General features: G+C 37.6%; 1 protein-coding gene across 4 annotated transcripts in view; it reads left to right on the top strand.

The window, feature by feature from the left end:
* ESF1 (ESF1 nucleolar pre-rRNA processing protein homolog) overlaps positions 1–16,090 on the top strand; it is a 33,356-nt gene that overhangs the window by 2,557 nt on the left and 14,709 nt on the right. For all 4 annotated transcript variants that reach the window (XM_082305391.1, XM_082305390.1, XM_082305392.1 and 1 more), the window contains exons 4-9: positions 700–813; positions 1,629–1,729; positions 3,281–3,433; positions 4,929–5,043; positions 6,013–6,151; positions 13,231–13,392. In XM_082305391.1, coding sequence (XP_082161517.1) covers positions 700–813; positions 1,629–1,729; positions 3,281–3,433; positions 4,929–5,043; positions 6,013–6,151; positions 13,231–13,392 — 784 coding nt within the window. The remainder of the gene's footprint in view (positions 1–699; positions 814–1,628; positions 1,730–3,280; positions 3,434–4,928; positions 5,044–6,012; positions 6,152–13,230; positions 13,393–16,090) is intronic.

Raw genomic sequence — 16,090 nt, 5'->3', positions numbered from 1 at the left:
AAGTATTTTTGTTAAGGTTTTTCAGCCTTTTAGTTACAGAATGCACGTGATTATGAAATTGGCTGAGAATGAGAGACCTGCAGCTTTCACTGGTGTCTCCCTTCCCCTCTAAGTAGAGGCTTACCTATAGACAGATAAGCTATCTGTAAGTGAAAGAACAGAGTGGAACTTCTCAGAAATTCCAGAATTTAAATAGTACTGCTTTTGTTCACTGCTGATTTTTTTCACTTTTTTTAGTTTAATTTTTTAAATCACACTTTAAGAAATTAAAAAATGATTAGACAGTGAAGTAGGACTTTAAAACTGAGCACAATTAGTGTATAAGAAATCACAGTACTCTAGTGCTGTTACAATACTGTGATACTAGTTGCTATTGTGACTAACCGTATGATGATAACAAAATCCTAAGTGCTGATGTTGTAACTGCAGTCCTAAATCTGTGATTGGTGCAGTCCATTCTGTGGTGCTTCACCATTTATATCCTTTTTACCTGCTCTTGTGATTGCTGCTTCTGACCTTTGCTAGTTTAAGTGATACAAAGTCTTGAGGAAAAGGCTTCTTTTATTTTTTTCGGTAGAGTTTGTTGCTGACTTTGATTTTTACCAAGGAGAGCTGCTAGAGAATTGTGTATTCTCCGTAGCAGTCAGGAATTAAACCTATGAACTTTTATGTCCTTTTTTTTTTTTTTCCTCTCTTTAGGTTACAAGCAGATTGGCAGTTTGTAATATGGATTGGGATAGGTTGAAGGCTAAGGATTTGCTGGCTCTATTTAGTTCTTTCATGCCCAAAGGAGGAGCAGTATTTTCTGTTAAGGTAAGACCTGCTTTCTAAAAGGACACTGGCTTTTACTGGGGAAAAAAAAAAAAAAAAGGACTACAATTTAAGAACAAAGCCAGTTCTGTGGAGAACCAAAAGAGATATTAACCTAATAAAGGAGAAACTGTGTTGCAATTTAACTTGCTGTGTTAGAAATAAACATGCGGCTTTTCAGCAACGGGCATGTATTTGGTAGAGTTAGGTCCCGAGGTTGTTAACTTCTCGTGTTTATGAGGTTGGCTCTAAGAGCAGGTTTTTCTGAGACTCATAGTGAAGTTCTCAAAGTCTAGTAGGGGGAGACTACATTTCCTTAGCTAGTTTAATTTTCAGTAGTCTTTATGGTAGATAACCCAACCTTAAATCTGGCTATTTCTAAATGCCTTCCAACCTCTTTCACCATTGCACAACACTTCTTGCGTTTTCACCACTTTTGAGTTATTAGTATACTGGTTGAATTCTGATCAGTTAAGTTATATTTTTTTTCCATTTTTAGTGTCTGCCTCCAGCTTTCTGAGAAATGTTAGTCAAATACCCTTTTCTGAAAAGGGCCGCAGTGAAATGAACAAAGTCAGGGTTCCTGTTGTTCTTCGTCTGTCTCAGAATATTCTCATTCCTAACAGGCAGTTTGTTTATTCTAATGTATTTTCTGTAAATTAAAATTAAGAGGGTATTAAAGTTTATGGAATTGATCCCTTTACTGATTCTAGATAAAAACCATAAAGTCTAAAAGGCTTGGTGAGATATTTTTTCTTAGTTGGTGTACGTTATGCCACTCCAGTTAAAAATTTACTTTTGTGTTGTTGTATTTGTAGATTTATCCTTCGGAGTTTGGAAAAGAGAGATTGAAAGAGGAAGAACAAAAAGGACCTGTGGAACTATTCGATCTGCCAGAGAATACTACAGAGAATGACGGGTATTAACTTTATCTTCAAATGAGAGCTATAATATGCTTAATTCTCAGTGAAAATCCCGATCGGCTCCTGTTTCTAAAGGTTCACATGTGGAAGTCTCCTGTGGACGCCTTAATTCTATAGCTTTTTCAAGGGATGTTGTACAGCTGGCCCTGGTTCATTGTCAATGCATTGAATAAATGCATTATGATGAAACTTGAGGAGATTTGCTTGTTGATAAGTGAGTTCAAAATGTTTATGATGTAGCTCATTGGAATAATAAATGGAACAAATGTGTGGAGAGCTTAACGTAGCATTTCTCCTCTTCAAATTGCCATTCGCACGGTAAACTCCCTTTGTTGCTTACTGTCAAAATTTTTATCTGCGTAATCAACAGGGACCTTAACTTAGGTCAAGAATTCCCAGATTGAGATTTCTTGAATGCCACCAGCAGCAGCCCTGGCTTACTAGGCTGAGCTCATCAGGCCTACCGTTGTCCAGGCTTCTTCAGGCATGTCTTTAGGTTTTTTTTTCCTTTTGTTTTGCTTGAAAGTCTTGTCTGTATGGAACTTGAGAGGTTTTGTTTTTATATTTTTTTCCAGAACTTCCAAATGTTTGGCAGCCTGACTGGGGCCACTTCTGTATAGTACATCCCACTGGACTGCCCTGTATTTGGAAAATCTGGATGCTTCTAAAATAAGTACAGATCACTTTAAAGAAAGTGTCTAGTGCGTGAGGGAAGTGTATGATGAACTTATGGTGCATTCTGAAGTCAGTTTCACTGTGTGCATCATCCTGAGGCGTTAGATTTACTGCTCGGTGGGCTGTAGAGCGTCTGGAATACAACAAACAGAAATCCAGGTGTCCCAGAGATATCTCTGTGCTAGGTGTGCACGTACCCTTCAAATCCGTGGGACAGGACCTCAGCCCCGTGATCTCTCTCCTGCATCCTTCCACCAATTCATCCACTTCTCAATCTCTTTTCTGCTTTTCTTTTTCTCTTGCTGCCATCTTCTATGACACCACTACCACCTGTGCTACCCAAGTTGGTATCCTGATTCCTGTCCTCACCCATACCGCTTTCTTACTTATCTCTCCTACACTGCCTCTCTCTAGCAGGAGGATCTGCAATCCTGTCTGTACAGCTTCTCTTATGTTCTTAACCTGTACCCTTACTTATGTGTGAACATCCTTTTCAGCAACCTTGTTAAGAGCCAGGATCATTGCAAACAACTTGATAGGAACAATTAAATGCTATTTTCTGTGGCCTGCACAGAGGCATACAGAGATGCTACCCTGTGCCCTGCACAGGGACTCTAACCTTACAGTGCCCGTGGGAAGCGGAGTCAGATACAGAAAGTGTGCGCTTAATAAAACTGTGTGAATGAGTCTTTTTACTTTAGTAAAATTGAATAGATACTGGTGGAACTTCATGCTGTTTAACGTCTAATCTTATTATAAGATTAGGATAGTGTTTGAACGGTGCATATTTGTAATGAGTTGAATTAAAATATTTTGCAAATGAAAAGTTGTTAAAGCCAGCTCACGTGATTGTGCCGTTTTCCATTTCGCAGGCTTTATAGGGAGAAACTGCGGGAGTATCAATTTAAGCGACTGAAATACTTCTATGCAGTTGTAGAATGTGATTCTCCTGAAACAGCCAATAAAATTTATGAGGAATGCGATGGACTGGAATTTGAAAGTAGCTGTTCTTTTATAGACCTGAGGTAACTCCAGTGGTGACTTTTTTACATCTTGGGCCGGGGAGGGGAAGGAGAATTAAAACCCATTTAAAATCATTTGGAGCAAACTATATTGTCTTTATTCTGTAACCAAAATGAGATATGAAAATAAATTAGGGATCTAGTGAGTTGTTAGGTTTCCCTTTGATTCTTTTTTCTTCTTTTTGAGCATTTTTACTGGAATATGGAAAGTTTGAGAGGATCTCTGCATAGAGGGATTAGTCTCAGAGAAGTCAGGTAAAATGTTCTGGTTGCATCTTCAACCTTTTGGTACAATTAAATAAAGTTGTAGGATTTAGAAAACGAAACAACATACTGCTGCTTTTTTTTTTTTTTTTTTCTCCTTTTCTTTCCCCAAGGGTCCAGAACTGGCTCTTTTTCAGGATTGATTACCACAGCGCACGAATATTGCTGCTGTTGTCGTGAAGCTGCAATAGATTACTATGCTAGCCCCTATGAATGAGCTGGAAGCTCTAATATTTCAACAGTCACGTTTGGGAGAGAAAGAATTTTAAATTATAGTTGTGCTTTATTGTTAGTATTTCTTTTTGTTACATAAAATCCTTCTAGCATGAGCAGAAGAGAAGTTACTAATTCATAATAAGTTTTGACAGAAGCTGGCTTTGTCTGCTGGGGCCTGTGTTATGGGCACTCTTGGAAGTCAGTGAGAGAGAATTTTTTTGCTTTAAGTCATTTTCTAGAGGAACTTAGTTCATTTGCTTTGAACCATTTCGGAGATGATCACTACCAAATGAACATGTAACTTTTCATGCTTTTAAACATAGAAAGATAATGTTTTACAACAGACGCAGCTGTTTAAAATTCTCCAGTGCTTTTCCTAATCTTCTACTTTATTAAATTTTCATGTTGAATAGCATTCATCAGATTACATTTGCAATGATTTAAAAAAAAAAAAAAGCCCAAGTAATTTCTCCTGTAGTGTACAAAGGGTTGGTTTAGCTAACAACTTTTGTTGTTACACGACTTCAGTCTTTTTAACATTGTTTTTCCCCACTAATTGTAATGTTAAAGATGTACCAGGCCTTCCTGAAATGTTTTCAATTTTTTTTTATCTGTTTCCAAATTCTATTTTATTCACTTTTTTCTTTTGAATTTTTAATATTAAGCTTTCTGAAAAGATGATTCTTAAAACAAACAAAAACACCCTAAAACCCAGGCGGGTTTTGTGACCCACCCAGTGACCCTGCTGATACCAGACTGAAAGTTGTTTAGTTTACTTCCCCAACATGGTGGTGTTATACATCGAAAACCTATGGAATAGCTGTGCAGAAGCCAGATGGTTGATCTTACACGTGTGGAGTACTTGTCCCTTTCTTTTGTTGTCTTTTCAGGCTTACCAACTTCGTATTTTAGCAGATTCTTTTGTGCTGATGTACCATACTCATGAAAAGCTTAGACTGTTTATACTATGCAGTTTCCCAGTGTATTTGAATAATAACATGTTTTATTTGCCTTCAAGATTTATTCCAGATAACGTTACATTTGACGATAAGCCAAAAGATGTAGCCTCAGAAGTGAATGTAGCTGTATATAAGCCAAAGTACTTCACATCTGCTGCTATGGGAACATCAAAGGTATCTTTACAATGTTTTGTAATGTTTTTCTAATTTGTTTAGTTTTATTGTCAGCTTATATAAGTAGTGAGGAAAAGATTCCTGATTATCTTCACCATTTCGAAATAAAGACATCAAACATATTAAGATGTAAGCATGTTACGGAGCCACAAGTTGCCACCCCATAAATAAGCTCGAGTTTTGGATTTTAAAAGAGATTCGGCTTCTTTGTTACAAATTAAATACTACATTTTGACCTCATTATACCTCGATTACAAGTTGCATGTGGAATTACTTTGCTATTCACAGTTAAATCTTCTAATTTGCTTAAAATGGGTATTTGTGTGTAGCTCAACAAGAGCTTTTGTCGCGGTAGTGCCAGGCTTAAACAGTTGCTTCCCCTCCTTGTAGCTATTCATTCCTGCTCTGTCTTACGTGGCAGCCAAAACTTCCATCTGGCCATGAAGCGAACCGGATTGAAGAAGTGATTAGTTAAGAAATAAATAACTTCTGCGGGATCATTTTTCAGTCAGATCTGCTTCACCTTCTGGTTGAGGGTGCAGTTGCACAAACGTTTTCATTGTCCCCATGCAATCCATCCATGGTTCCAGGAATGAGTTGCTGCTCGAAGAAGAAAGGAGTTGGTGGCTGCTTCAACACCAGTATCTGCTGATGCAAAGGAAATTCGGCTTGCAGAGATTTCGTATTGTGTGACCTGCTGTTACAGAACCCTTCACTGCATGAGGAGATTTCTTCATTCTTTCATGTAGTTAAAACTCTTTGGAACTCGTCGTAGAACAAATTCCAAAAAGTTGTAATTAAATTTATTTCAGTAAATGGTTATTATAGCTAACTGTTGTAGAGAACATTAGTAACAGGTTTACATTGCTTCTTAAATGGAAGGTATCAAATAATTTTCCCTAAAAAGACAGAGTTACAATGTTTAGTTTTAGTGTTTCAACTTCTACAAGTGTCATTCTTATTTTTAAGGTAGATATCACATGGGATGAGACGGATCATGAACGAGTAATGTCACTTAGCAGAACTTTTAAAAAAGAGGAACTTCTTGACATGGATTTTCAAGCTTATTTGGCTTCATCTAGTGAAGAAGAGGAAGAAGAGCAGCAAGGTACTTACATTAATAAATGTCTGCAAAGCCATTAGCTGCAGTGTTTTGAACACAAGTTATTTAAATATGTAAATTCCATATCTTTAGAAAATGCTTTGAATGTCGTCTTTTACAGGGACAATATTATGCTTGTTGTATAAAAGCTGTGGTCAGGTTCTACTATGAATATAACCTACCTTTCCCCCCGAGCTAAACATCGCCAAAAGTGGCATATACTTACTTTTTTTGTAAGTAAAAGGTGGAGGGAGATTGGTGGTGACCACATGGGTATTTTTTTGTTCGCTCTTTTCAATTAGGAAATAAATGGATTGATGACAGAATGTTGACGGATTGACAGATGCTAAAATTTTTTTGGAAAAGATTCATAAGTTAGGCATGTTAACATGGAAGCTGTAGAGTTCTTTACATTTACTGGAACTTGACATTCCTTTTTTTCTTTATTTTTTTGTTTGCTTGAGTTAAATACACTTTTCTAGTGTTCTTTATACATGATAAGAAAACACATGTACAAATTTTCAAAATGGTATCTCTAAAGCCACAGTTGAGATTCATTATGCAAACTTGATTCTGATTCTCCGAATAAATAACATCACTAGTATGACCCCAAAATTACTACATTCTTTTTCGTGACAAAGTACGTTAGCTGAATTTGGAGTTACAGCTTACTTAGAAGATTCGTTACTGAGAGTTTGACTTAAGTATTATCACCCTAGCTCTAAAACACCTTTCTGGTTTTCATTTCTGTACTGCAAAATCTCTTTACCTGGTGTAATTAATGTTTGATTAAGCCAAGTAGAATGATTATAATTTGGGTCATTTCAACTAGCAAGATCACAGGTGATCTAAATCATGGCATATTTTCTTTATTGCCAATATGATAAATCTGTTAAAGAAAAGCTGCTATTCATCATGCATTTGAATGATTTATGTGGAGAATGTGGTAGCTATTCTGTTCATTCAGTGCTGAATGAAGATCTGCTGCCTTTCTGTGGAGTCTGAGTAACACTGATGCAAATACCAAATGGTAGGTGATTAGGAGTTATCCTCATGTTTGAGCCCCTGAATAGCTGCTTCCTGAATAGGAGCTTGCACCTCACCTCTGAGTGTAAAATAATTTTCTTTCCCCCCTTTTTTTTTTTCCTTCCTACCCCTCTCTTTCTGTTTCTTTCAGGGTACCTTAACATTTTTTTGTCAAGTTTGGCAATACCTACTTTCATTTCTTCATTTCTGAGAGAAAAGTATTTTCAATAGAACCGGAGGTGCTGCCTTTTCAGTGGAAAAGTCCTAGTTTGAAATGTGAACTGGTTAATGACTAAACGAATTAGGTACCATGCTCACTGTGGAAATCTATTTCAAGGTTATGATAGTGTTTTGGCCTCTTCATGGTGCTCTGTACACACACTAAAGTCTCTGCAGGGCAAGGAGATACTGAAGAAGCTGCCCTAAGACTCTGCTTGTTGGAACAGCTTAGGCAAGGTGTTGAACGTGCTCCAGACCTTAGAAGGTCCTGAGGGAGATGTAGATTGCACAGAGCTTCTTCACTCCAGCAGTAGCTCTTCTTGGGTAACCAGGGGAGTGTGAAAGGCAGTGGAGGAAAGCTATGCTATGGGCCTTGGGGTACTCCTAAGCTATAGGTCTTATATAGTGAGGGGAGAGGTAAGCAGCAGAACATATTTAAGAGAGCTTTAGAGTGTAGTAGTAACAACTTTCAAATGCTTTTTGTTTCACGTAACTACTTAAGAATATAAAGAGAGTGTCATCTAACTTCGTAAGGTATGTAAATCTTCCGTGTATGGTGGACCAACATGTAAATTCCTGAATTACTTTGCTTGTTTTCACTCTACAATTCAGTCTGCTCTTAATTAATAATACATAGATAGCCTAAATTACAAGGCAAAGAAAATGTCATTAAGCCTTAGTCAGGTCTTTCAAACAGATCTTAAAATTGATTTATACTGCATTAAAGCAGATTGTTGCAATCAGAGACGCGTTTGGAGCGTGCAAAAGAACATTACAGATTTTTCTGGTTATAGAGTTGGGAAATCTTCCGGCAGCAAACTCAGCTTGGCAATATCTTGGCAGGGTTAATGTCCATTTGTTTCTCATCTTACTTAAAAACCGCACCTCTGTGAGCTTTAGTTTCTCTAGTAATGCTTAGTAAAGTATCTAAATGGGAGCAGTAGATGCAGAGGAAAGCATTTCCATCTCACTATGTACAAGACTACTGCTATGTTGAAGAATAGCATCTGTAACAGGGTGGTGACGAAAGCGAACATCTAGAAGTGAGCAACACTTCAAAAAATTTAAACAGTAAACTTCTGTTGTTGGGAAGGAAGAGAAATTGACCTTAAGTAATCTTATCACACTAATAAATTTTAAACCTGGAAATCTCTAGATTGTAACGATGGTTTGAAAAGTAAGTTATTAATAGAGGAATTATGTTGCCATGTCTTTAACATGTTCCTGACCTTTTATCCATTCAGTTATGTGATAGAAAACAGGATTCCATTTGACAGGATTCCATCCAGCAGAATTACGTGGCACTATGCACAAATGGGAAAAATCGATGTCAGCTGCTTGAATGGAAATGTAGGAGTGTGATAAGAAGGAAAAAAATGTCCTGGACTTTTATTCTTTTTTTTTTTTTAACTTATTAAAATGTTTTATTTATAAACAGGTTTTTGTTGGCCTGTTCTAATCTGGGTTTTATGGAACTTTTCAGCTTAAAATATGTTGTCATGAATGTTAGTATTACTATTATACAACAGTTTTGTAATGTCAAGTATTTTAGTGACCTGGTATGTTGTGGTTCATAGCACAAAGTATCTCCTTTACATTGCTTCTGAATTTGCTGTTACTTGGATGCATTTGTTCCAGTTAGGAAGCGTGCATCAAATCCAGCCCGTAATTGCTATTTTGACCATGAGCACCAGTAACTTAGTGTATGGCATTTTACATGAAGCTTCAAATCAAGCATTATGGTTTTTATGCCTAAGCTTTTGTTCTGGTTTTTTTACCTTTGCAAGAGATAACATCTTTTCTGCTGTTCTGCACAGCCACACAGAATACCTGAATAGACTTTATGACAAAATACTTTTATTGGTGTATTTTTAATTAGCTGTTCCTGATGGTATAATCGTAGAATATCCTGAGTTGGAAGGGACCCACAATGATCATTGAGTCCGAGTCCTGACTCCACAGAGGGCAACCTAAAACTTAAACCATATATCTAAGAGTTGTCCAAACACTTCTTGAGCACCAACAGGCCGTCGGGAGCTCTGTGTAGAGCCCTGTTCGCCACAGTAGGAGTTTGAGCAGGGAGCACAGTCTCTTGTGGTATGGGGCTTCCAATACAAGAGTTTAGAAAGCCAGGAGATATTTCGTTTTGTGCTGCTGCGCCAATGCTGGAGGTGCACACGTGTAGAGAAAGAAAATGTAGTTGTTGGGAAGGAGTTGCTGGGTGGAATTTTACTTTTTTTTAATAATGCTGCTGATCTTATTTTTAGTGATTAATGTTAAATAAAATCAGATCATTTATTAAATCTTTTTACCATTTTGAAATCTATTTGGCACAATAACTCTGACTACATATATAAATTTAAATGCATCTTTAACATTTTATCACATCACAGTACAGTCCTCCTTGCTGTCTTAAGAATGAGCAGTATTCATATGTTTTTATATTTGCTAGAACTATTACGGAAGGCTAAGAAGTGGAATGTGACAGATGTAGAACATGCAATTATTTAATACTGTCCCTGAATCCAGCGGGTGTTTATAAAATGCATTGAAAAGGATATTGTTTGGGTTAGCTTCTCTCCCTGATTCCTGTATAGCTGCGTTGGACACTCTCAGGCATTACTGCTGCTTCGACAGTAACAAGATCTGACTTTTTAGAATATTTCTGTTGGGTTAGTTTTGGCATATTGCTAAAATATTTGTGAAGGAAACAAGCTAGCAAGAGGAGTTAGCAGTTTATGATTTAGCCAAGCCTGGGTGGAGTTTCATGGGTCAGAACAGAAATACCACAACCTGGTTATTTTCTTTCTATGAAGCATCAGAAGCTTCATGTAACTGATGCAGGTGTTGGATACTTTTCCAAAGCATGTTTGCATGAGCTTTTGTATTGGGTTTGGTTTTTAATTTAAAAAAAAAATTAAAAAAGTGCTTGGAAGGCCAGGAGCAAGGGTCATCTCAGCTTTCCTTCTAAGAAGTTCATGCAAGCTGTTGGAGGTGTCCAGTAACTTAGAATTGAAGAACACATCTGTCTGTGCTTTCGCAGGCCAGCGTGTCTCTACTCAGAAATTATTAGAGAGCAGCAGCTCTGATTGCAGGCGTGTTCATCTCGGCTTACCTCTGGCTGTTTCAGAAGCGTGGCTCTAGGAATGCCCGGGCACCTCTCATGTGCAGCCAGCTGCCGAAAGGCTGCAGCAGCCACAGTTGCCTGGTTTGCAAACTGAGTTTTAAAAACTGCATCCGGTGCACACCATTCAAGTGGTTAGACTGCCCTGACCGGAAAAAAATACCAAAACTAAAACAGCCAGAATGTAATGCTTACCATTAATTTATAGTTACCTGTTCACATTCTCTTCTTCCAGTGTCTGTCTTCTTCCTGAAAAATATTTTACAAAAAAATGTCTGCTGTGATATGCTTTGAAGAAGCTTATTTTGATCACCTTGAATTCTAAATTTTTCCTTTTTTATTATCATTTGGATGAATTAATGGGATTTGCACAACTTCTTGTTCAGAGTGTGCTGAGAATGTGGGAAAGCGGGGTTAAAACTCAAAGTTTTTCTTTGTTCGGCACTATTTTCTGGCTCAAGACTGAGGTGAACGCATTTAATTTTTCATATCATGCTGTAGTACGCTGCAGTAACCTCTACCTCAGACTTGCTTCTTGAATGTTGGAGTGTAGAGCTTTTTATTTTTCGTTCTGCGGGTCTACATGCATTGTAGGGGGTTTTTGCATCTCTCTGAATTTGAGTAACTACCCTGGATAGAATTGAGACATTTAGTGTATTTTTATGGTATGGCCATCAGCATCCAGGTCAGCAGCTGAATTTTCTGGTGTGCCGTTACATCATGCGGGGGAATTTTATCTTTCCATCTTTGAAAGAAACTCAGCTTTGCAGAAGACCTCTTGTCAAATGTTATGTCTGCTATAATTTTTCTGCTTTCTTTAGTTTGTAAGGCTGAGTTAAACAAACAAACAAACAAACAAAGGAATCATCTACTCAGCCATTGCAAGATAATAATCTTAAACTAAGAATGCTATCTCTTCAAATGACTGATTACAAGAATGTGATCTCAGCTGACACAGCTGCCAATCAGCAATTTAATATATTGAGCCTCTGCATTTGTTTATTTTTTGATGAATTACAGCATTTAAAAACAAACAAAACCCATGCAAACTATTGTATTGGAATGTTCCTGACCTGCCTTGGGATTTTAACTTTTTTCTTCTTAGTTCTTCTAGCACTTCTGTTACTACTCCTTGTAAGAAAATGAAGAATATACTTGTATTTTATGCTGTAAATTTCATCTGCTTTTGCATTTTCTTCCTTCACAGGTTAAGATTTTTTTCTCTGAATTGTATTTCTCTTGCAGTGCAGCTGTTAATGCACCAGAACTTTTTGTTTTGTTTGTGTGTTTTGTTCAAAAAGTCTTTGAACAAGCTGTTGGCAGAAAGCATTTCTGCCTTCATATCCATCGGAAAGTGGTTCCTCGTGTTGTGCAATACAATGTGATACTTGAAAGCTAGTGACAAGGTTGTTTGAACTCTGAACAAACTTTGAGAACATATTCAGCTCATTTTCCTTTCTTGCAGCTGTTGTCAAGTGTTCTTTATTTGCTTACGGAATGAAAAGGCTCTTAAGGGTTTTTTGAAGGCGATGTTGAACATTTGACAAAAGAAATGCATGTTTTATCTAAATGAGAAAGTATGACAGTATGCATTGCCACTTAAATTTCTCCTAGCAAAATTAGCAAAACCAGTCATAAATACAAATCGGTAGCCCCTTACTTATCCAGTTTCAAGGGAGCCTTTCTTAGCTTCAGGATTTCTTCAGTTCCCATCCAGTATAGCTTTTCTTCTCATTTCACATGATAGCAGGAAGAAAAAACAACAGAATGGCTTATTTTTCTTCTCAGTCTTTAAAACCGAATGCCTTTTGCTTGCTGCATGAGCCGATGCTTTCCTCTTAGGAGGTTCCAGCTACTGATGAGGAGAGTGGAAAAGCAGCTGCAGTTAACTGAACAGTAAAGATTTCTGCTCCCAGCCAACAACCAGCTTCTTGCGGTGATGGGACGTGGAAGAGAGCAACAGCATCACACCTCAGTTTTCGCCAAAGACCAGAGGTCACTCGGTGTTAACCTGCAACTGTGGTCTGCCTTCCTAGGCACCAGTTATGCTGTCCATGCAACTGAGTACCTTAGGAAGCACAGCTTTACTGCTAAACCAGAGAAAAAGAAAAAAGGAGCCTGCCCCAAACCTAGTATTCTACAGTTCAAGGAGCTGCAGCATCTTTAAAGCCTTAAAAGCCTGTTCTCTCTGAAACATTTGTTTAAAAGCTTATTGTAAGTCACATTGTAATTGTGTTTTTCTAAAAAAAGGAAGAAAAAAACCTCTTTCCATCTTGCTTCATTTGTTAATTCAGCATGTCACTGAATATTAAGGCATTGAATAATTATCTGTTACAGAATCTTGCAGGGTTTATTTGTTAAAATGTAGCACTCTATTTTCAAAATGCTTTACACAACTATTTTTTGAGATTTAGGTACTAGTCTGCTGTAAAGGATTCTGAAACTAATAATTTTTAAATGCAGTAAAGGATGCTGTGTCCGATCAGTGATTTGCTTTGCTGGACAAATTTCCTTTCGTCTTCTCAGATACCATTTTTATTTCATCTAAGTAGGGGGATTCTAAAACTGGTTACCCTTTGGGGGAATAATAGATGAAAATATTTTAGATTGTTTTTTAGAAACAATGTATGTGCCTTAGGTGTGTTTCCTAATCATTAACTTGGAAAGTGATCACTTTCTTGAGGCTGGCTGTGAGAGGTTTACTCTCTCTTTCTAGGTGGTGATGTAGCTCATGAAACGGAAGATGACAAACCCAGGAAAAGCCAAAAAGATGATGAAGACCAAATTGCCAAGTACAGAGAACTTTTGCAAAGTATCCAAGAAAAAGAGAAAAAACAGGAAGAAAAGGATATAGGAATGGAGATTAAATGGGTTCCAGGTAAGCTTTATTGTTTTCTTTTACTAACTTGGAGGATATGCGGTATTGGCCTGCTAATAGGGATATAGTATAAGGTGTCAAATTTATAGTCGTAGAAACTGACCTTTTTTTTTTTCCATAAATTGAAATCCAGATGGATTACAGTGAGGAAATAGAAAAAATAATATGACTGAACTCCGTTCCTCAGCTGTAAGCTTCTCTTTGTAGCTTATTTTTTTGCCAGTTTTTTTTGTGCTTGCTTTTTCATTTATCACTTTATAGGTGTTCTTGAACAGAATGGAGGTGTTTGTCATAGAGCCATAAAACATACCTATGCTTTTAAAAATTAAAACCGGTATGATTTGGAAACATAGCATAAAATTAGATGACAATGGTTTGAAAATCTTGCTTGCATAATGCTGAAGATTTGGGGGAGCAGAGAAGGGAGAAGCCTGACCTTCCAGTCAGACTGCTCTGTGGGAAAGCAAGCTACCAGGAAGAAAAGTTGGGGGATATTTGGTTGTATTTAGTGGCATCCAGATTTTCATCTAGAAATTAAAAAAAAGACGACTTCACCCTATAGCATCCCAGTAGAACTCATCCTGAGATCTGAAAACGATGTCTACGTTTTTTTCCTTTACGGTGAAAAGACATTCAGACTGATTTTTATATTTTATTTATGGGTGTGTGCTTTCTCTGAGATGTAATGAGCCAGTTTAATAACTCAGTACATCCAAAAAGGGAAAGGTTTTCATTGTGGCCTCTCCTCCTCGATCCTGGCCCAGAGCTCATTGTGACTGCCCGTACCAGCCCTGGCACTTGGTAGATCTCTTTGCAAGCTTAATTTCATTTGTTAAAATGGCAGGACTACTCTGGAAAGAAAAAGAAGAAAAAATCTGCATCTTTTCTGCTGGGTTAGCGAGTCAGAGAGGCAAATGGAAGCATTTGGTGAATGCTCAGAGGGCTGAATTGTGTAGTCCAAAGACTAGGGAAGTGCGACGTTACCTTTTCGGGGGCACCAAGGTGCTGTATTGGCTCAGCAGGTGTAGGACTGCAGGCTATGTAAGGACAGAGCCGGATCTGTTATTGCAAGTACTGAGACCAGAGACATGCTAGAATCCAGCCCCTTCACCACTGATTAATTCCAGCTAGGAATGCGTATCTAATTATCTGATTTACACTAAGATTATTCTGAATTCACTCAGGTAACTTCTGTTGAATATAAATGCTCGCTTGTTAAATCTTGCTCTGGTCTGTACCAAGTCAGTGAAATTGATTGAACTGAAGGGAATAGCTTTATTCCTAGTTCTTGATAAGATCTGTATTCAAAAGTATACACTGGCATTAAAACTAGTTGTGTGTTTTCAGTCGTGCTTATATAATTCCAATCATTTCTGGCATGAATTCTCCCAAAACTCTTTAGAAAAAGCACAGATCATCTGCAATAGGACAAGTGCTTGCTACCACAGCTGTGTCGTCCTGTTGTACTTCATCTGTCCACAGTGTGTCAGCGTTTGCATTCTTGAAGTTGCTCGCTTAGCATCCAAATCATTCTGTCCCTGAGCATTCAAGGCAGATGAGTTTTCATACACGGATAGCTATCATAAGATTTTTACAAAGATTTCTTGTTGCCACCTTTCAGACTGAAGGTGGAAACCGCAGTCGAAACAATTGCTGCTAGGAATGTGTTCTGTATTTATATAGGCCAGGCATTGTTTAAACAGTTAGAAAAGCTACCATTTTTTGAGTTTGTTTGGAAAACACGTTTTGGGTTTTTTTGTTTGTTTGTTTCTTATGCAGTCTGTCTCCCAAAGAATCTTGCAAATTGTAGGAATGAAGTTCTGTAAATTAAAAAAGACTAAGCAATGTAATGTGGTGACATAGCTAGGAATCTATAGCAAACCATGCATTGGAAAAGATGGAAAATTGTTTTGAGAGAGACTAAAGGAAACTTAGTAGCACAGGGAGAGCGGCCTCTTAAAACTGTGCCTTGTGTGTTACAAGTAAATTATATTAATGTTTAGGAACTGTAGTAGAGATGGAATCCAGTTTCCTAATACAGGGGCTCCCTGTTTCTTTGTAACTGAACTTGAATTTAGAAAATTGGATTTGTTCCGTATTACATCTAGTCCGACCCCTTCCTTACTGCACCTTCTTGCAGGGCTCCTAGGACTTTTGCTATATCCTCATCTTTTTTGAGGGAGGGATGGAAAAAAAAACCCAAAACAAACAAAAAAACCTCTATCCTGATAAATACGACTGACTGTCTAGAGTCAGTTGGATGTCTGTGCACTGGGCCAGATTTGTTCATGTAATGATGGGTTGAATGTGCATGTGCGCGCAATGAAGTTCACATTGGTAGTTTATAGTATTTGATGTCATTTTAGCAGCTATTGATTTTGCAGTATATGTTACTGTTTTCTCATTTCTTACCCTGAAAATTGAGTATTATCAAAGAGCAGAGGTTCTAGAAATCATAGAAGTGTTCGCTTGCCTTTGCTAGTTAGACTATTCACCTCCCTGAGGTCAGTCAATACCGCTACTAGTTATTAGCCCCTGGACTATGGTTTTGTCCAAAACAAAAGTCCTAAAAGTGAAGATGAGTGTCTTAACTTTGCTTTTGAGTCTAATTTATGGGAACACGTTAGCTGTTACTGATTTCAGGCAGCATTTGGAGAGGAGGTCCTGCACACCTGCAAGGGAGATTTTTTTTTTTTTT

Source organism: Platalea leucorodia, assembly GCF_965183815.1.
Source record: "Platalea leucorodia genome assembly, chromosome: 3".
In the NCBI taxonomy this organism is placed as follows: domain Eukaryota; kingdom Metazoa; phylum Chordata; class Aves; order Pelecaniformes; family Threskiornithidae; genus Platalea; species Platalea leucorodia.
The sequence above is the reverse complement of the archived record's forward strand: the minus strand, read 5'-3'. Positions and strand labels throughout refer to the sequence as shown.